The 21,414-nt window shown below is 35.2% G+C and overlaps 4 protein-coding genes across 4 annotated transcripts; 2 read left to right on the forward strand and 2 right to left on the reverse strand.

Moving 5' to 3' along the window:
- Window positions 1-773: 773 nt before the first annotated feature.
- Window positions 774-3,174, reverse strand: psmb9a (proteasome 20S subunit beta 9a). The gene is made up of 6 exons (XM_058753687.1): window positions 2,894-3,174; window positions 2,595-2,662; window positions 2,196-2,327; window positions 1,936-2,065; window positions 1,656-1,797; window positions 774-1,025 (listed from the first exon to the last, which is right to left on the reverse strand). Exons 1-6 carry the CDS (start codon window positions 2,948-2,950, stop codon window positions 898-900), a joined length of 657 nt encoding a protein of 218 aa, XP_058609670.1. The 5' UTR covers window positions 2,951-3,174; the 3' UTR covers window positions 774-897.
- A 790-nt stretch (window positions 3,175-3,964) lies between these two features.
- Window positions 3,965-6,199, reverse strand: psmb12 (proteasome 20S subunit beta 12). Its single transcript, XM_058753633.1, has 5 exons — window positions 6,064-6,199; window positions 5,179-5,249; window positions 4,962-5,093; window positions 4,330-4,868; window positions 3,965-4,224 (listed from the first exon to the last, which is right to left on the reverse strand). The coding sequence occupies exons 1-4, from the start codon at window positions 6,109-6,111 to the stop codon at window positions 4,736-4,738; spliced, it is 384 nt and encodes a 127-aa protein (XP_058609616.1). The 5' UTR covers window positions 6,112-6,199; the 3' UTR covers window positions 3,965-4,224; window positions 4,330-4,735.
- Window positions 6,164-11,456, forward strand: psmb13a (proteasome 20S subunit beta 13a). Its single transcript, XM_058753631.1, is given in 10 exon segments — window positions 6,164-6,319; window positions 6,584-6,677; window positions 6,758-6,855; window positions 7,065-7,205; window positions 7,358-7,473; window positions 8,161-8,219; window positions 10,772-10,874; window positions 10,877-10,900; window positions 10,903-10,921; window positions 11,141-11,456. Coding segments are annotated over 10 exon segments (837 nt in total). The 5' UTR covers window positions 6,164-6,257; the 3' UTR covers window positions 11,262-11,456.
- Window positions 11,457-12,437: 981 nt separating this feature from the next.
- psmb8a (proteasome 20S subunit beta 8A) lies at window positions 12,438-20,405 on the forward strand. The gene is made up of 6 exons (XM_058753632.1): window positions 12,438-12,878; window positions 13,280-13,421; window positions 13,590-13,701; window positions 14,844-14,973; window positions 16,768-16,972; window positions 20,231-20,405. Exons 1-6 carry the CDS (start codon window positions 12,747-12,749, stop codon window positions 20,317-20,319), a joined length of 810 nt encoding a protein of 269 aa, XP_058609615.1. The 5' UTR covers window positions 12,438-12,746; the 3' UTR covers window positions 20,320-20,405.
- The last annotated feature ends 1,009 nt before the right edge of the window (window positions 20,406-21,414 follow it).

Here is a 21,414-nt window from a genome sequence, read left to right on the forward strand (position 1 = left end):
ACGCAAGTTATTTAAGGTGTTTCAATTGTCCTTCTGTTCCAACTGTACACAGTTACCCTACATTGTGTTTATTACCTTGGCATTAAAAGATACCTTATTGTAAGTGTTACAGTTTCACTGTCATCAGCTTTTTTTAATAAGAAAATGTAACACCCAAAAGTCACGTATACTCCTACATTTCTCTCTTCAGATGCACTTTTGAAATATCTAGCTTTGCAGTTTCTGTGTGAATGTTTGAACACAATGATTATTGGTGGAATGGGCTGTGAGGCAAGGGGCACCAGGTAAAATCTTGCCTAGGGCAGCAAATTGGCCAGGGCCGGCCCTGCATTGAATGACAGAAAACTGGTTAACACTGCTGCATGTGTATTTCTAATACAACAAGGGAGTAACAGAGTTGACATCTTTCTCTCTTTTGACCAGTGTAATCAATCTTTCTATATTCTTCCCTTTTTTGGGAAGTCAAAGAAACACTGTTTTATTTTGCTATTTGTGCAAATGGGAATGCTATTTGTATAATTTGTATTATTAGTTGTAGTAATAATTAGTAGTTTCCATTCACCAGTATAAGTTTACACAACTACAGCATGACGACCCCAGCTCTGAGGACCCCAGAAATGTGAAAAGGGTCCATAAAGGTTATGCATTGCATTATGTATTTTGTTTTGACTTTGTTTAAATATTTGACAGAAAGGATTTTTGTATTAGAATTAGACAACTAAAAGCCTACTTTTTTATTATCAAACCTTTTAAGAAAAATTGAACAAAGAATGTCACAAAAGGCGTTTGTGTTTTTAATTCAAGTGATACAAACAATTTAGCAATTTTATGCAGTATTTTGTCCTGCTGTACGCAGGTTACAAGTACATGCTGTCAATATGAGCAATGTCCTTTAATTCACTGATCAAAAAATTTGGGCAGTTCATTTCCTAAGACACACTTCTCTTCTGCTCCATCTTTATCAATGGTAACAACATATGCAACGCCTCCACTTGAGCCATCCCGACCCATCGCCAGAGTGAGAGCTACAGAGAGAGAGAGAGGTGAAAAGGCTTTCACATCTAATAGTACATTCATTCATTCAACTTTATTTCCAGACTTAAGGTCCATTAGTAATAACACACACTACAAAACAGTACAATGCACATTCAAAATAGATTAGTATAATAGATTAAATAGATACACTGATTATAAAAAAAACTTTAAAATCCTTTAGAATTATCCAAAGTCCTGTCATGATCTTCATTGGTTTACAGTCTTTAAGTACAAGTTATCAAGAAAGTATGATAAGAAGCACTTTCAAGGAGTTGCAGTCCATATACAATCAGTCTCTTGGCAGAGGTAATGTCACAGAAGAATCCACCACATTGATAAAACTGGCACTCATGGGAGAAATCTAAACACTAATGCCTCGTCATCAAATAAAACTGTATCATGACAGTTGCACGTCTTAGATGCTTTTGTATTTCTTTGGATCTGTTTTCTGCACAAGACAATAGTGTTGAATCTTTTAAAATCTAAAAGCAATAGGCTACACTTTGGAAAATGATAATGCATGCTATGATTGGTTTGCATTTATCACATAATACCTTCTCTTGTTTTAAATTATCACTTTTTTTTATTTATGCAGTTGTATATTGCACTGACAAACTTACCATTCACTACAAACTCTTGGCATTCTCTCTTTGTCATGTTTTTTCGGTACTCTGCATCCACAAACCCATTAATGTAAAAACTCCCAGAGCCACCGATAGCAAAAGGCTGCCTAGTCAGCAAACCACTCAGTGTTGCATAGACCTGTGTGGAATGAGGCACAAATTACCACATTTACAATAATAATATTATTATAATATTTTAAATGTACAATTTGTTTCAAAATGATCTGTTATACACATTAACTAAAACAATTTGTAATAAAATCAAAAATGAGCGAACCTGTCCTCCTTTTTTTCTGTCCCACCCTGCAACAATAAGATGTGCTGATAGTTCCTCTTTATATTTGTATGAAATGTTCTTCACCAGAGTAGCAGCAGAGCAGACCAGTGGGTCATCTTCCACCTCAATACTGTCAAGACACATTATTCAGCAAATTTATGAGATACTGCAAATGAAGCATGTTCCCTTTTTAATCATTGCACCGATGCGTAGGTAAATAGCCTAGACTCAAAGAATAACAGTACATTGGTGCTAAATACCTGTGCACATCCAGTTGGTAGTTGACAATCTCAGCAATGGTTTGAGCATCTGCTGCTGATCCAGACAGAGCACAGTAGATTTTGTCATGGAGCGGGGAGAGCTTGTTCATCACACGATTCACCACTGACTCCCTGAGAACAGTTTACAAAGAAATATATTTTTTCTATGAATCTTATTTCAAATATTAACTGAATAAATAATTATCAATGAATGATACTAATGTGTGTCTGTGTTTTGTAAAGTAAAATTCCAATGAGTTTATGTTATTTTATATAAAAGGTCCTAAGTAGTTTGTTATTCTGATGTTTTAAACTTTCAGTGACAAGTTTTGTACAGACTAATCATTTATGGTGCAAATCTTAGCCTACATCTTCTCATAAACCACAGGTGTCTCTTACCCCGCTGACACGCGCGAATCTGAGCCAAGAACAACTCCACCGTCAAAAGTAACCGCGATGATGGTCGTCTAAAATGGGATAAAAAAGAAAAAGGCAAACACATCTGTGTTCAAAATATATAGCCTATGCCAAGGCGAGTTTTAATTTTACTTACAATATATAAATGCTGAAGCAAGTTATGACTGAACTAGTTATCGTAAACAGCTTTAGATGTAAAATTTAAAACACGTTTCGCTAATGAATACGTTTATGCAGCTTGAAATAAACGAGTCTTTAAAGCACATGAGGCGATAACTCACCCCGGTTTTGACTTCTTCAGATAGCCATTCCGGCTCTGGAAACATTTCCTCCGACATTTTGAATGGATGGAAAGCGACTACCTGTCCTGTGCAAACCTGCCTGTGTTTGACACCAGAAGAGACTCGATACTCGATAGCTCTGCGTACCTCAAACGAAGCTCTTAACAGCGAGAAAATGAATTAGATTGCGAAAAAAGACGCTTTCTTGTACTGCCAGGCCTGTAGCATTTTAATGTGCCTACATTATTCCTCCATTTTCTGTCAATAACAGAAAGTGAAACTAAAGTAAGTTAGGCTACTTCCCATTGTGCTCATCACAGACTGAAGCAAGTAGGCTATATGACTGAATTTTAAATAGCCTACCATGTTAAAAAGTCAAGCTACTTGATACAGACAAATTAGATTAGATTTTGAAAATTACACGTTACAGTAAAAACAACAAATAAAACTGTCAAACAGTGAAAATTCAACTTAATTATTTATACCCCGGTGCATGCTGGGAACGCAAGTGTCATCAAATTAAGTAGATTTTACATAATGTTAAAGGCCCTACCTCTGAAAATTACATTTTCATAAATTTATAAATCTATACATTCATAATTTATTTTTTTTCCTATTGGTATTAATAAATATTACAAACAATCCTACTATGTGCGTATAGGCCTAAACTAGTTTCAATTTCTACACAAATTGAGTACAAATGTAGAAAAAGCTTACAATTTTCAATGTAATGCCTAAACTCAATATACTAAATCTGCTCTGCTTTATTTACTTAAATATAAAAACAATGTTTTAGCGTTTTCTTCAAATTTATGGTCTAAGACTGAAAGGTAATCTTGTATGGGTTCCCGGGCCCTTCCAGGTATCACATTCATGAGGCAAAGATATAGGAAAAATAGATCAATTCATACACTGTCTTTTCTGAAAGCACCTCTTGCCAGTTTGTTTGCACATATCCACAATGTGTAGTTCAGTTTATGCAATTCTTTCTATAACTAAATGAAGTGATCTAAAAATGATATAATATGCATTTTATGTCATGTATGTAAGAAAGGGACATCACACCGTATATATATATCTTTATTTATTATGAATAACAAAAGAGGTATGAGAAATACGTTTTAGCAAAATCATAAATCTGCACACATCCAATCACAAAGTAGTGATATTTGTAGAACCATCCACGTTGGTAATATTTGTGTTCTATTCATCGTGGAACTTGGGCAGTTTATCTCCTGGAACAACTATATGCTTGACTCCTGCTTCAGTGATCACAACCAGGTGAACCACACCGCCACTAACATTGTCCCGACCCATAGCCAGAGCCAGAGCTGTAGAGACACAAACATTAACCATCAGCTTTTAAAACAGTTTTTTTTATTCGCTGGACATATATGTCTATAACAGTTTTTATTGCAAAAATCTATGTAGCCTACTATTTGTGGAAAACTGCATAGCCTCTTCTAAACTCATGTCAGGTTTGAATTTGGCATCCACATAACCATAGATATACGTGCTGCCAGATCCACCGATGGTGAAAGGCTGACTGAGCAGCATTCCTCCCAAAGACACTACGTATATCTGTGCAAAGACAACACATTTGCAAAAGAGAATGTCATTCATCTGCATTGCAGAGATTTGTATAACATTTGAATACATAGACAAAAACATGATTTTTCTGTACTTTTTTTTCGCTAGGTAATCTTTTTCAATCCAAATTGGTGCTGTTAGTATTATATTATTCTCTTTATTATTTTTATTTATTTGCATGCATACAACTTTGAGATTGTGAAGCAGAACTGTATTCAGATCCTCTGTTCTTAGTTTGTGTTTAGTAGAGCATCACCTGTGGTCCTTCTTCCTGTCCCAGCCCGCTGTGATGAAGCCCGCCTGCAGCTCTTCCTTATTACTATAGCAAAGTTCCCTCATGATGGATGCTGCGGCTTTTACCAAAGGAGGAGATTCCATCTGAATACTAAAGTCACAGAAAGATTTTACAGCCACAGACAATTCTTCTAACTTATTAGCTTGGTCTTTCTTCCTAAAAATGCTGCAGAAATAAACAGACCTGTGAAAAGACAGCTGGAATTTGGCCATTTTGGTAACAGCTTGTGCATCTGCCAGTGATCCAGCTATGCAGCAAAATATTCTATCATGCACCTGGATCAGCTTGTTGATGGTTTTGGAAGACACATAAGATCTGTAATAAAGGTTATATTGTAGTTAAAAGAGGTGTAATTGTGTGTTATGCAATTTAACAATTTGTTGGAAAACAGCCTACTCACTCTCCCATAGAAGCTCTCGAGTCAGACCCAATGATAACTCCTCCATTGAACTTAACAGCAAGAATGGTGGTCTAAAAAATAAATAATTAAATAATAATTCATTAAAAAAAAAAATAGAAGTATCATTAATACAAAATGTAAATAAATTATAATAAATTTGACACTTACTACAAAAAATATAATTTTATAAATAAAAACATAAAAATATATAGCCAACTTATACATTATAAAATACATTTAAAAAAACACACACAAATCTAAACTAAATACTGAGTACACAAATCTCCCATAACAACATAAAAATACCTTTCAATTTCCAATATCACAATTGTCCAATGCCAAGAATAGATCAGTTGCCATATTAACTGTTTAGGTGTAACAAATCTCACAAATGCTGATGTTAAATAAAAATTAAGAAGAGCCATTCAATAAATGTGTTGAAGTGAGATTTAGTGACATCTATGGTCAAAAGGAAAATTAATCAAGGAAGGATCCCTACACCTTCTACCATTATTTTACATGCAAAAATGCGTAAGATAAGTAGGAATGTATGTCACAGTCTATAATTAAAACTTTAGATCTCTCCAGATGGAGGCTGATATTTCAACACTATCCTCGTCCTGAAGAATCATGCCACAATAGATCCACGAAATCGAAAGTAACTTTAGCCACGTTATACTTTGGACTGCAGATTCACAACTACACAGATGAAAATTGTAATATATTTAAAAGAGTATTTTATAACGTCGTCTCAGAGTAAGACGATAGATAAACAGCACCTGCCTGTTCGGCGACGCGTATTTAAAATCAATTTCGCGTCAGTTTTCCAAACAACGCTACAAAGGTTTGAGAGTCATATATAAACACGATAAATAGTCTACTTACGCCGGTGCTGACACCTTTTACTTGTGCGTGTGAATGATGCCTGTCCATTATTACAAACTCGACATACAAATTGTGGATAAATGTCTCGAGCTCGCGTCTCTCGGCTGTGACTGAACGCGCTCGTCTGAAACAGCAAACCTAGCGATCGAGATTCGCATTACATGCAGAGAACAGTTCCCGATTAGATTCTAGACATGGCACTTTCTTGCGTCCTCGAACCTGCTTTGTCTGGTTTTAACTTCGACAATTCCACAAGGTAAGAAGGAATTAGGCTTGATACAGTCATGTTATGATAATGCTGTGCGTAAAATGTAGAAAATACACTTTGCATCGTCGTAAAAATTGGTTCACGGTGTCGGAACAAAAGTGAAAGTGTGAAAACGTACATTGTCTTTTAGAATCGATTTTAAAGTAATCTTCATACATCAAATACATTCTGTAAAACTTTTTAAAAGTATGTTCTGACATGACGATTCTTTGCAATCTCCGATATGATACACAAATCTCCTTCTTCATTTAGAAATATTGTACTGGAGAATGGCTCAGAAGAGGGGAAAATCAAGGCACCAAAACCCATGAAAACAGGCACCACTATTGCTGGATTGGTTTATAAGGTAACCAGAATATCAAAACATGATAATTTGTCATATATTGTTTCTGTCAGACTAAACAGTGAGTGTGTGTGTGTGTATAGGATGGTGTAGTTCTGGGAGCAGACACAAGAGCCACCTCTGATGAAGTAGTTGCAGATAAAAAGTGTGCCAAGATTCACTACATTGCACCTAATATATAGTAAGTAACAGTAAGGGTTAAAAATCCAAGGTTGGAGCCCTTAATCCCAAACTGCACCAGTTATAAAAAATAAAAAAAGGGTTTAATGTCTATGGGCTTTTTAAAAAAAAAAAAAAAAAAAAGAATGTCAGATTTACATCATTTATAAAGCAAATAATTATAAAAATGCATGTAACTTATTATAAATTATTTTATTTTATTTTTGTTAGTTGTTGTGGAGCAGGAACAGCTGCGGACACAGAGAAGACAACAGATATGCTGTCATCAAACCTCACCATTTTCTCCATGAACAGTGGCAGGAACCCAAGAGTCATCATGGCTGTTAACATACTACAAGACATGCTCTTCAGGTGTGTGCAGACTGCAGACTGTGTATTATTAGCTTCACCTGTTATCACACAAACATTGTGTGAACATGTATGTTTGTACCTTTGAAGTATAAGGCTGTGTTTTATGTGATATCACTCTCTAATGTTTAATTGCTTATGATACTGTTTCTCAGGTATCGAGGTATGATTGGAGCTCATCTGATTTTAGGCGGTGTTGACTGCACTGGCAGTCACCTGTACACGGTTGGCCCTTATGGGAGCATGGACAAGGTGCCATATCTTGGAATGGGTATGTGACATCCAATTGATGATTGATTAACTTATTACTTAAGAATGTGCTAATTGAGATCAATATGTATTTCTGTTAGATGAAAATATATAGTAATGCTGCACATTTAACTGATTTTCAAAAAGATTTTCAAAAAGCTATAGTCTTGAATGTTACTTGCTCTGCTTTCACAATGGAAATTCATAGATTTTTGCATATATGTGACCCTGGACCACAAAACCAGTCTTAAGTCGCCGGGGTATATTTGTAGCAATAGCCAACAATACAGTGTATGGGACAAAATTATCAATTTTTCTTTTATGCCAAAAATCATTAGGATATTAAGTAAAGATCATGTTCCATGAATATATTTAGTGAATTTCCTACCATAAATATATCAAAACTTAATTTTTGATCAGTAATATGCATTGTTAAGAACTTCATTTGGACAACTTTAAAGGTGATTTTCTCAGTATTTAGATTTTTTTGCACCCTCAGATTCCAGATTTTCAAATAGTTGTATCTCAGCCAAATATTGTCCGATCCTAACAAACCATACATCAATGGAAACCTTATTTATTCAGCTTTCAGATTATGTATAAATCTCAATTTCGAAAAACTGACACTTATGACTGGTTTTGTGGTCCAGGGTCACATATGTGATCAATTCTCAAGTGAATAATCACAGCTATGTTTCTGCGTTTTAAGGATCTGGTAAACTGCCTGCTATGGGGATACTAGAGGACAGATTCAAAGCAAACATGGATGTAAGTTGCTTTTTTGTTGAACCTGCTTATTGTACGTTTCCTAATGTCAATATTACTGTTCCTGTAGCTCAAGGTGAAGTAAATGCAACAGAAAAAAATTGTATTTTCTACACTCAATAAGTTGGTTTAAGGGGTCATGAATTGCATATGATAATGTTTCCTGAGGTGTAGTTATAATGTTATATGATTTGTGTATCAAATATTGTCATAGTTTAGAAATAAAAAGCCATTTTCTACCCTGATTTTAGCCCTCTGATTTGAAAGCTCTGTTTGAAGGGGCGTGTCTGCTGTGAGACTTCAGTGTTGCGATGATTGGCTAACATTTTTATATATCAAATAAGTATTACATGTGGAGCTCTCTCAAAAACTTTTACTACGTTTTTACTATTACAGCTGTTGAGATTAACTAATCATGGAGAGTGTTGATTATAGCATTATATTCAGATCTACTCTTGTCGCATGAAAGGTTGCAGTGATGAGCATCAGAATCAGAAAGAGCTTTATTGCCGAGTATGTTTGCACATACAAGGAATTTGTTTTAGTGTCACAAGCTTCCAGTACACAGAGACAACAACAACACACAGATAATAAAAATAAGATGTGAATAAAATACACATACATAAATATAAATAAACCACAAAAAAGGAATAAATTGTATGTACAGGTGTGCTATAGATAGAATAGGAATAGAATAAAAAAATTAAAAAAAGTTGTAGGGATGTACTATGAAGGGTGATAAATAAGTATAAGGTTATTGCACATACTTTTATTGCACAATGGGAGAACATTTAACTGTTCATGAGGTAGATTGCCTGGGGAAAGAAACTGTTCTTGTGTCTGACTGTCCTGGTATTTGGGCCTCTGTAGCGCCGACCAGATGACAAAAGTTCAAAAAGGGGATGACTTGGATGTGAGGGATCCAGAGTGATTTTCTGAGCCCTTTTCCTCATTCTGGATGTATACAGTTCTTGGATGGAGGGCAGGGGAGCACCGATAATCCTTTTAGCAGTCCGAACCATTCTCTGTAGTCTTCTGATGTCTGATTTTGTAGCTGAACCAAACCAGACAGTATCGAAGTGCACAGGACAGACTCGATTGTAGCCGATGACAAACTGTTGAGTGCATGAATGCAGTACTCTCGTAATTGCAACTCGGGTTTTGCACTTTCACAGATGCTTTCATCATAACTAACAGTGCAAACATGATGTAAATAAGAGATTCATTGTGCAGTGTAGACTGCGTCACTGAATATACACTCATGCTATGTGACTTACAGCTCCAGCAATAGAAAGGGAGCGTTCTTTGATCGCTTTGTGTATATAATTTAAGATTATGCATTAGAATTAACACGGTTATTTAAATGTTGTAGTATTACTATCAGGCCCTTATCTTACAGTAAAAGTCTGTTTGCAAAGCCTGTGCCAAAACTGCGACTGATTTACCAAAGAATCCACAGTGAAATGTACTGAACAAACAAATAATGCTCTGCTGAGACATCCACATAGTTAAAAATAAATAATCACTTTCCTAGGATTAGGATCCTTTGGAAGGCAATGTGTTTTTTTTTAGTCCAGTGATCCTGTATTGCTCTTCTCTCCTTATCATTTCACTAATGCTCCAGTGGGCGGGGCCAAATATGCGATGATGTAGAAGTAGGCGTTGATCTGATTCTGCAGAGGCGGGCTTTCATTGCACTATTATGTCATAATGTGACAAAATATAAAACGAGTCTTTTCTGATCTTGGTTTCAAAAAAAGGTTGTTTTTGGACTAACGAGGAAGTTTTGAGCTCTGAAACTCTTAGGATGTACATTGACCTCTTACATGTCAAAACATCAAGGAAAATTTGATTTCTCAATTCATGACCCCTTTAACTTGAAAAGCGTATTCTACTTGTGTGCTCAATTCAAATATGTAGAAATGAAAGTTCTAACTTACAAGTATTACTTTGAAATGTTATTTACAGTGCAGTTCTCAAGTACTGATTCAAATGTAGGAAAGCTAGTTTATCCACAAGTTAGTACTTTTCAGTGGTATAAAAGTGCAATTTTCACTATTTCTTTTGCAGATGTTGTTGTAAAGTTCTGTAACATGCCTGGAGTTTGTGTGAAAAAAAAAAAAAAGTCATCGTTTGTCACCATTATCATGTTTTATGTGCTGAGGTCCGTGTGGGTCTGTCTTTTGTTTCCAAAATAAATATTTAAAGGTCATGTCTCACAGATTAGACAATAAGAATTTAGTTCTTGATCTGATTGGTTTAAAATGTGCCTTTAAGTTAACCTTGTAAGACAATTCAAGATTTGTATGTTTTTTTAATGTTTTGAGATTATTTTTAAATCTTGTTGTTAAAGTTCAAAGTTATTCTATAAATTGAAAGGCTTTAGAATTACTCACATTTTTCAATATATCACAATGTATATTTTACTTCATTTTCTGAAAAAATTGTGTGAAAATGCTTGTGCAAAAGAAGTTTTGAGTAAACTGTACTTTACATTTTGTTTAGTGTATGAAACTACATCTTTCTGTCACTATTGTCTTTCATTCAACCTTTAGCTGGAGGAGGCCAAGGCACTGGTAAGCGATGCCATCCATGCAGGGATCATGAGTGACCTGGGATCAGGCAACAACATAGACCTGTGTGTGATTACGAAAGAGGGGTGGACTATATCAGACCTCACCGAGAGTCCCTTATAACTATAAGAGGTAAAAAAAATTAATTAATAAAAATAAAAAAAAAACACCAGCATTTTTGTCATTCTTGAGGTTTTGATGTTTTTTTCTTTTTATAAAATAACACATTTTTACTTACTGTAAAATTATATAATGTCACAGCAATTCAATGCATATTTAAAGGTTAGTGTTAATTGTGCCTAATGCCTAATATTGGTAATATACTGATCTCTCTTTGTCTTTCTCTTACAGACAGGCAAAGTACAAATATAAGCCAGGTACAACACCGGTTTTAACTAAAACCGTGAATCAGCTGGAGCTGGAGTTAGTGCATGAGACAGTTCAAATGATGGAAACAGCAGGATCCAGCTGAGCCAAGGAATACCCTGTGATGTTATAATGTGATCTGGAAGAGGATCGTTTCAACTCAGCTACTGTTTTGACAAACAAATGGAAAACAATTCAGATTGTGGTGTAAAATGTGTTTTTTATGTCTGATGTTTGTTCGCATAATTCCATGGCTGCTAGTGGACTAATAATCATCAATAAACTATTACAATTTCCAGCATATGCCCTGCACAGCAATTTTTTTTTATGTTTTAGAAACAAAGATCTGTTTTAGTAAACACAACACTTGACAAAAAATAAAAATAAATAAATAACACAAATAAATTCCAAATATATTTCGTGAAATATTGCTATTATTGGTTATTTAATATGCTCAAATGAATGATTAAAGCCAAATGAAAGAGATTTCAAAACAACAATGTTGCAAATCATAAATACTTGCCTCTTGGTCCTTGTGTTCCATTTCGAAAAAGTGGGCATGCTACATATATATAGAGAGAGAGAGAGCAACCATATGTGACCCTGGACCACAAAACCAGTTTTAAGTCGCTGGGGTATATTTGTAGCAATAGCCAAAAATGCATTGTTTGGGTCAAAATTATCCATTTTTCTTTTATGCCAAAAATCATTAGGATATTAAGTAAAGATCATGTTCCGTGAAGATATTTTGTAAATTTCTTACCGTAAATTTTGATATTTTGATTTTTTTGCACCCTCAGATTCCAGATTTTCTAATAGTTGTATCTCAGCCAAATATTGTCCGATCCTAACAAACCATACATCAATGGACAGCTTATTTATTCAGCTTTCAAATTATGTATAAATCTCAATTTCGAAAAATTGACACTTAAAACTGGTTTTGTGGTCCAGAGGGTCACATATTATATCAAATTAAAGGACATTTAAAGAAAAGCGCAAAAAAAGTTCAGTCAATGGCCTTTAAAAAGACAACTGAACAGCATTAGTAGGCTACTGATACATTCAAGTAGGGTCACTCTGTTCATTAGTTCATTTAGGCTAATTGCAATCTTTTTTATAAAATAGTTTATTCTGCAGTTTCAGACATTAAACTCAACAACCCGCAATAGGGTGTCCTTACGTTTCCGCACTTTCCCAAAGTTTAACCTGGTCTTAACCTGCATCGGGTAAATCTACCCAGATACTGACGACGCTGACAGACTCTCGCTCCTATTGGTCAACCAGCTTTATACAGAACATTTTCCTCAGACAATCTCAAAATTATCATGTTTATCGCAAATACTCGTAAACAACATAAAATAGACAAATAGAAGAAATGAATTTACAGCTGTTATTCGAAGTTATAGATTATAGTTTTATAATATAAGATATTTTCTGGTCGTAATCGAAACTATTAACTATTCTACTAAATCTTTCGGTTTCGAAATCATTGTCTTCCGCATGGGATCGTGTTTCCTTCATGTAAAATACACTTAGGCCATTTCGTTTTTACTGTCTGAATTACATTAATTGTACTTTCTTTATATAAAGAATGGCTCTTTCGGATGTAAGTGGATATAATTCCGCATCACAGTTTGGCTTTAAGCAAACGCATCTCGATCGGTCGAATCACTATAGTTTTGGGACCAAATGCCAGGAGTTCGCGGTACCTGTTGGAGTCGACGTAAGTAACTTTATTAATATCAATTCTTCACTAAATATTATAGACACATTGTTACGGTGTTATGTGATAGACAGCATAAAAACACCCATGCTCGCACCCAAACATGTTGAACAGATTAATAAAAAAATTATCCCTTGATACACAAATCTTTATTTTTCCAGTTTTGTATACTATCTTCAGCAATTGTATAGAGCATGTAATATGTAATTAAAATGGCATTTTAAAGGTTTTTGATTTGCTTATATGGCAAGAATATTGAGAATATGTCTAGGGTTAATTTGCTTATTGAAACATAGGGGGCAGAGTCTCAGCAACAGCAAAAACTAACATTTAAGAAAAAAAAAAAAAAACATGTAAATATGAATTATCCTGCCTTGTAATATATGCTGTGTTCCCATCAGCCCTCCAAGTTTCTGAAATCATGCAGTTGTGAGGATGGCGTTTCCATAGATCTGAATCATGGCACCACAACCCTGGCGTTTAAGTTCCGTCATGGAGTCATTGTGGCCGTTGACTCCAGAGCATCAGCTGGAAAATACATCGGTAAGCAAGCATCCATACAGTTTTAAAGTGGATAAACTCTTCCATGGAAGCAAGCTCACACCGTAGTACAAAGCTTGTCATTCATACTGAAAACAGCATTCAGAATAAAACACAATTGTCAAACTGTATTTTTTTCTATATCATGATGTTTCTTCCGATGTGTTGCAGCATCAAAGGAGGCCAATAAAGTGATAGAGATCAACCCTTACCTGCTGGGCACCATGTCCGGCAGCGCTGCAGACTGTCAGTACTGGGAGAGACTGCTGGCTAAAGAGTGCAGGTCTGTCTCAGCATGCATATGAAGGGGATGAGCATCTGCTCACAGGATGAAGTTACCAGTGTTCAGCTGTGTCAGAAAATGCATTCAGTCAAAAGCTTTGGTTAAAGATTATTAGAAGAACAGTCTTAAAAAAAATACTATTCACATCATGTGAAAATAATCAGCGCATCAGCAAAGATTAAAAGGGATAGTTCACCCAAAAAATACAACATTTTGTCATCATTTACTCGCCCTCATGTCGTGCCAAACCTGTATGACTTACTTTCTTCTGCTGAACACAAAAGAATGATCAATGTTATTTGAGGAATGTTCAATTTAATGGGATCAAACAAAAAAACTGTTAAACTCCAAAAAAGACATAAAAGCATGAAGCAACACTTTTTTATGATGAACAGATTGAAATTTAAGCCTAAATCAAAATATTGATCAATGCACATGTACACAGACCACATCAAATATGGCGACACAAACTTCAATTGGTTCTCGTATGTCATGATGTGATCACATATCATGATGTTTAAGGATTGTGTCATCATATTTGTAGTCTGTAAATGTGTTTTAATTGATTTACTCATTTTAAAGTGAATAAATACTTAAATTTCGATCTGTTCATTATAAAAAAGTGATCATGACATAAAAGTTTAGAATGACGTGAGTAAATCATAGTAAATTATGACTTTTCATTTTGGGGTGAACTATCACCTCTTTTTCTTCTTTCAATTTAAAATTCTCATGTAGAAATGTGTGGTTAATGACCACAGTTCCCGAGGAATTGAAAATGCATTTTCATCCATTACTGTTGTGATTTTATCTTAAGAAATTCAAGTGTGCAGAAGCCCACAATGTTGATTCCTACACTCTCAGAAAAAAAGATACAAAGCTGTCACTGGGGCGGTACCTTTTTACTGTAAAAGGTACACTTTATGCACTATTATGTACATTTAAAGTACTAACATGGTACCTTTAAGGAACTAAGTATGTAACATTTAGGGTAAATAAGGTACAAAAGATGTATCTTTTAGCTTTTGTTTATAGGATACCACTCCAGTGACAGATTTGTACCTCATTTTCTGAGAGTGTATATTTGCAATTATTCTTTATCAATATATTAATATGTTAGTAATTATGTGATTTAAAAACAGACTTTACAAACTGCGTAACAAGCAGAGGATCTCAGTGTCTGCGGCCTCTAAACTGCTGTCCAACATGATGCTGGGATACAGAGGCATGGGTCTGTCTATGGGGAGTATGATCTGCGGCTGGGACAAACAGGTAATGTGTGTTTATATACAGTCATGGCCAAAAATATCGGCACCCTTGCTAAATATGATCAAAGAAGGCTGTGAAAATTAATCTGCATTGTTAATCCTTTTGATCTTTTATTAAAAAAAAATCACAAAAATCTAACCTTTCATTGGATAATAAGAATTTAAAATGGGGGGAATATCATTATGAAATAAATGTTTTTCTCAAATACACGTTGGACACAATTATTGGCACCCCTAGAAATTCTTATGAGTAAAATATCTCTGAAGTATATTCCCATCCATATTCACAATTATGAGCACTCCAGGGTGATTATGAACATGAAATTATCCAGCCATGGCTTCCTTTCACAGAAATATAAATAGGAGGGAAAACAAAGCCCAAATTCCCTTAATCATCCATCACAATGAGAAAAACCAAAGAATATATTTCTGATAATTGAGCTTCACAAATGAGTGAAGTGGCTTTAAGAAAAGAGCTAGATCAGTGAAAATCCCCATTTCCACCATCAGGGCAATAATTAAGAATTTCCAATCAACATAAAATGTTATGAAACTGCCTGGAAGAGGACGTGTGTCTATATCGTCCTAATGCACGGTGAGAAGGAGAGTTTGAGTGGCTAAAGACTCTCCAAGGACCACAGCTGGAGAATTGCAGAAAATAGTTGAGTCTCGGGGTCAGAAAACCTTTTAAAAAATTGTCAAACAGCAGCTACATCAGCACATGTTGTTTGGGAGGGTTTCAAGAAAAATTCTCCTCGCTCATCCAAAAACAAACTCCAGCATATTCAGTTATCAGACACGACTGGAACTTCAAATGGGACTGGCTTCTATGGTCAGATGAAACTAAAAAATGAGCTTTTTAGCAGCAAACACTCAAGATGGGTTTGGTGAACACAGGGATAAAAAGTACCCCATGTGTACAATGAAATATACTGCTGTATTTTTGATGTTGTGGGCCTATATTTCTGCTGGAGGTCCTGGACATCTTGTTTAGACACATGGCATCATGGATTCTATCAAATACCAACAGATAAAAATCAATAAGTGACTGACTCTGTTAGAAATCTTATAATGGGCCATGTTTGGATCTTCCAACCGTACAATAATCCAAACACAAACCTCAAAACAACACAAAAATGGGTCACTGAGCACAAAACCAAGCTTCTGCTGGCCATTCCAGTCCTCTGACCTGAACCCTGTAGAAAATGAGTGAACTGAAGAGAAGAAGCACCATCGTGGAGCTGTGAATCTAAAGGGTCTGGAGTGATTCTGGATGAAGGAATGGTCTCTGATCTCTTGTCAGGTGTCTCTAACCTCATCAGGCATTATAGGAGAACATTTAGAGCTGTTAAACTGGCAAATGGAGGTTTCAAAAGTATTGAATAAAAGGGTGCCGTTAATTGTGGGCAATGTGTATTAGACATTTATTTCATAATGATATTTCGCCCATTTTAAATTCTTATTATCCAATGAAAGGTTAGATTTTTGTGAATTTTTTAATAAAAGATCAAAAGGATTAACAAATACAGATTAATTTTCACAGCCTTCTTTGATCATATGTACCAAGGGTGCTGATATTTTTAGCCATTACTGTAGAACTGTTTTTGTGTTTTTTTGCTTATTAGCATATTTTCAGGGTGCTCTCAGTATAAGCATATAATATTATACAACAGTATTAAATAAAACAATAAAATAATATTGTAATGCTCTCAGTAAGATCTGGTGTCACATATTCTATGCGTCACAGCTGCGCACATAATCTTCAGTTATGTTCATATTATGTTTTCCCTCACATCAGGGTCCAGGTCTGTACTATGTAGATGATGATGGCACTCGTCTCTCCGGCCGGATGTTCTCCACTGGCTGTGGGAACAGTTATGCGTATGGTGTAGTGGACAGCGGTTATCGTGAGGATATGACTGTAGAGGAGGCGTATGAGCTGGGCCGTCGTGGTATAGCTCATGCCACACACAGAGACGCTTACTCTGGTGGTGTGGTCAACCGTAAGTACAGCAGTGTATTACAAACTGGCTAACAATAAACCTGAGACTGACACCTTCTTTAACAGTAAATATATACATTTGTTCTTTTAATAATATTAACTTGATGTGCCATTTTGCTTAAACCAAAAGCTGTGAGAAATGTCTATTTTGTCTTCAGTAATAAGTTTACGGTGACCGGGAGGGTACATGCTTGGTTCACTTAATTTTGTTGTGGCTACGTCATATTAACTCATGGGAATGTGATATTATGTCATGGCCACACGATGTGACGTCATGGCCTCGAGAGCCTAAGTTGAGGGAACGATATATTTTTCCCGTGGCCACGAGCAGGGGCAGACTTAACCAATAAGCGAGGTAAGCGGCCGCTTAGGGCCCCGGAGAATCAGGGGGCCCCATCTGATATTGGCGAAACATATTTGCAGCGTTGAACAATGTAGCCGTTCACAGACATGTGCGCTGTTTTCTTGAACGCAGTGACCAGATCAAAATGTGAGTTTTTGTCAAGTGCTGAGTTCTGCAAGTTCGGGAATCATCTCATTATAACAAAGTGTAGATGTAAATAAGAGATTCATTGTGCAGTGTAGCTTATTAACGGAATGTCGTGAGATCGCAATGAATTGAAGTGAGAGACAGCTATAGTGATTATGAGGAAGCGCTCTTTGCGCGCATGCTAGGCTGTCTGACTGTCTCAGAACATAGATATTCACCTCAGTAAAGAAAGTATTGTGTTTCAAGTCACAATTTTATTTATCTTGATGTTTCAAAATGACTCTCTTGTGTGCTTCTCCAAGGCGCACTGGCACGAACTGCCGCGTACTCGTATAAATGCACGAATGCAACGACTGGAGATTTTCCCTTAATAATAATCATTTTCGATTTTTTTCTCGGCAAAGCCTACAGTATGCCTTCAGAACACTTGGAATATATAATGAGTTGCCTGGGATAATTTTATGTTTGTAAAAAGATTGGAAAGGTTTACAATTTATTAAATGGACAAGTGCAAGTTTTTTTTTTTTTTATCTTTTCGTAATTTGTAATCTCCAAAAATAAGGTAGCCAAATTTGGCTTTAGAACAGCATCAGGTTGACAAATTACTGGTTGTGACGGTACAAATAAACTATAAACTAGAGCGAGATAAGCAAAATAAGGGTTATAAACACTTGGAATATGGAATGAGTTGCATAGTAGATAGTTTTATGTTTGTAAAAAGATTGAACATTTTTACAATTTATTAAATGGACAAGTGCACGCATTTTTCTTTTCTTTATTTCTTTATTTTTTGATAATGTCTTCCTTTTGTGATCCGAAAAAAAATAAAAAATAAGGTAGCCTAATTTGGCTTTAGAACAGCAGCAAGTAGACTAATTAATGGTTGTGAAGGGATAAATAAACTAAAAACAAGAACAAGCGAGCAAAATAGGGGTTAAGCATAAAAGGACACATAGTTATTGTATGGGACCCCATACCTGGAATTTGCTTAGGGCCCCCAAATCACTAAGTCCGCCCCTGGCCATGAGTTTAATGCATAAACAAACCTGCATCACCATAGCAACCTGGGATTATCAGAGATGGATTTATTAATATTTTATTTTGAATTAAGAAATTATTATATTAATTACTATAGAAATTATTACATTATTAAATTATTATATTAACCATAGGCCTTAGCTAACGGACTGTTTTGCGTGCGATCTAGACAGAATTCGAATGAAGTTTATCATGAATAAATGTTACATAAAGTACATAGCCTACAATAAAATAGGCCTACAAGAAAACATTATTATCCATCCCACAGTCTTGTAAGTCCATTAACTAATAGTCTTTTTCCAGTAATATTTGTATATTATTATTATTATAATTAGCTATTATTAGTAGTAGTAGTAGTAGTATTAGCCTATTGTTATTGGTTATATTTTTATATTAGTTTATATTAGTTTTTTCCCTTCATTTCGATCTCTTTACTTAACATTCTGAATACTTTTGTAAATAATAGCCTACTGTAAATTGACATGCCAATAAAGCTTTGATTATGCTGACTTGAATTTTTACTGGAATGCAGTTTAAATTTAACATATATTTCATTTTATTTCGGCTAATTAATAGACTATAATTATAAATACTATAGTGTTTCGTTGAGGAATTAATCATTCACGTAGTTTCATTTGTAAATGAAAACACAACACGCTCATTTATCATCACACACGGGCATAAATACAATCATAAAGTCAAAACTTTATTGGCACAATTGTCAGGCATTCAGAACGTTAATTAGGTAAAGCGATACACTAATTGAAAGGGGAAATAATAAATTATTAAGCTACATTTATATGAAATAAATATAAAATATAGCCCTAACAAGTTAATAATAATAATAATAATTATTATTATATACAAATATTAAATTAAATGTTTCATGTTAATAAAAATGTTTTATCCATTTCTGATAATCCCAGGTTGCTATGGTGACACAGGTTTGTTTACGCATTAACTCGTGGCCACTAGAAAATATTTTGTTCCGTTGGAAACTCAAAAGCGAAGACCAGGAGACTCTTGGGTATCTTCAGCAGAGAACGTGCTGCGTGGCGCTGCAGTCATCAAAAGCCTAACTAAGGCAGTGTTACATTGTAGTTTATATAATTTAGGGGGCAGTGTTTAGGAATGGAGACAGGTGACGACCTCAAACAAAGCATGCAAATGAAGTATTCAGGTATAGCAACCCGCCCCATTTAACCAGTCCTAATCTAATCAGCATAACTGCCCAAAGACTGGGGCAGGGGCATCAAGAGCCATTACAAACAAAAGGTGAGAGTCTCAGTATCTGGCTCATTTGACTTACAATAAGAGAACAGGAACTGGCAGGAACCTCTTGCTACAAACTTTGTTTAACAGAATCATTCATCTGATGTCATCATCTTCACCATAAATGCTAAATACAATGTATTTCACCTTAGATTGTATGTCAGGACATAGGATCAGTAGATCTAAAACAGATTCTTAAATTTGTAATCCCACAGTTCCCTCAACATAGAATCTCGAGGCCACGACATAATATCACATTCCTACGAGTTAATATGACGTTCCTACAAATTAAGATCTCGTGGCCACGACAAAACTATAAGTGAACCAAACATGTCCCCTCCCGGTCACCGTACTTTTTGTTCTACAGTATTGTTTTCTTAATTCATTCATTCATTAACAACGTTGTTGTTGAACACTGTTTGTATGCTGTACTTAAGATGGTATGTTTGCACCTTTTAGTGTACCACATGCAGGAGGACGGCTGGATCAAGGTGTGCAAGGAGGACGTGTCCGAGTTAATCCACAAATATAAGAAGGGAATGTTCTGATCACATCTGATCTCTCATTCATTCAAAACCCACTGTTTTATTATTGTAACTGACACAGTAAACAATAAATTCTCAAATCAAATCAATGTTTTTGGTGCATTCTTTGTAATATGTCTTTTCTGTAAGAAGTCTTCAGGTGAATAAAAATTGACTTAATATACTTAATGGCAAATGTAGCCCCTGCAGAGGTGAACACAGTACACAATTCCATTATTTGAGTGAAAGTACAGATACACAACAGTTCTTCTGTGGCTTTATGGGTAATATTTTCACTTACACAATTTAGCAAAATCAAGACAATATTGTGTCTAATATATACCACAATATTTACTTCTTCTTTTTGAATTGTTGTAAATAAATATCACATTTGCAATTGGTCAGTGTTCAAAAAAATGCTGGGAAATAACTTCACTTCACTGATTACTGATAGACAGTCTGAAAAAAGTCATGTTTTACCCACTGACTTTCAAAGCTGCTACATAGTAACGACTTTCCACTTTGAGGACCTTGATAGAAATGTAGTGTATAGTGAAAATTATGATATGTGTCTGTCAAATGTAGTGACGATAAAGTCAAGTTTCCAGAAAAAAATAATACTCAAAAAGTGTACTTAAGTAAATGTACTTCATTACTATCCAACTCTAAGCCCCTGTATTTGAAATGATTTACATTTACATTTAGTCATTTAGCAGACACTTTTATCCAAAGCAACTTACAAATGAGGGCAATAGAAGCTAGTGTTAGTATTTTTTTTTTTTTTTAAGAAAACAAGCAGTTAGTAAATGAATAGAGTGCAAGTCTAAAAGGGACAAGTTTTTTATTTATTTAAAGAATAGAATTAGAATAGAGAGTGCTAGAGTTAGAGGGTCAAATATAGATGGAAGATATGTGTTTTTAACCGATTCTTGAAGACGGCTAAGGACTCAGCTGCTCAGATTGAGTTGGGCAGGTCATTCCACCAGGAGGGAACATTTCATTTAAAAGTCCGTGAAAGTGATTTTGAGCCTCTTTGGGATGAACAATAATGTGTCATTCACTTGCAGAATGCAAGTTTCTAGAGGGCACATAAGTCTGAAGTAATGAATTTAGGTAAAG

The sequence above is a fragment of the Onychostoma macrolepis genome, chromosome 19, assembly GCF_012432095.1.
Source record: "Onychostoma macrolepis isolate SWU-2019 chromosome 19, ASM1243209v1, whole genome shotgun sequence".
NCBI lineage: Eukaryota > Metazoa > Chordata > Actinopteri > Cypriniformes > Cyprinidae > Onychostoma > Onychostoma macrolepis.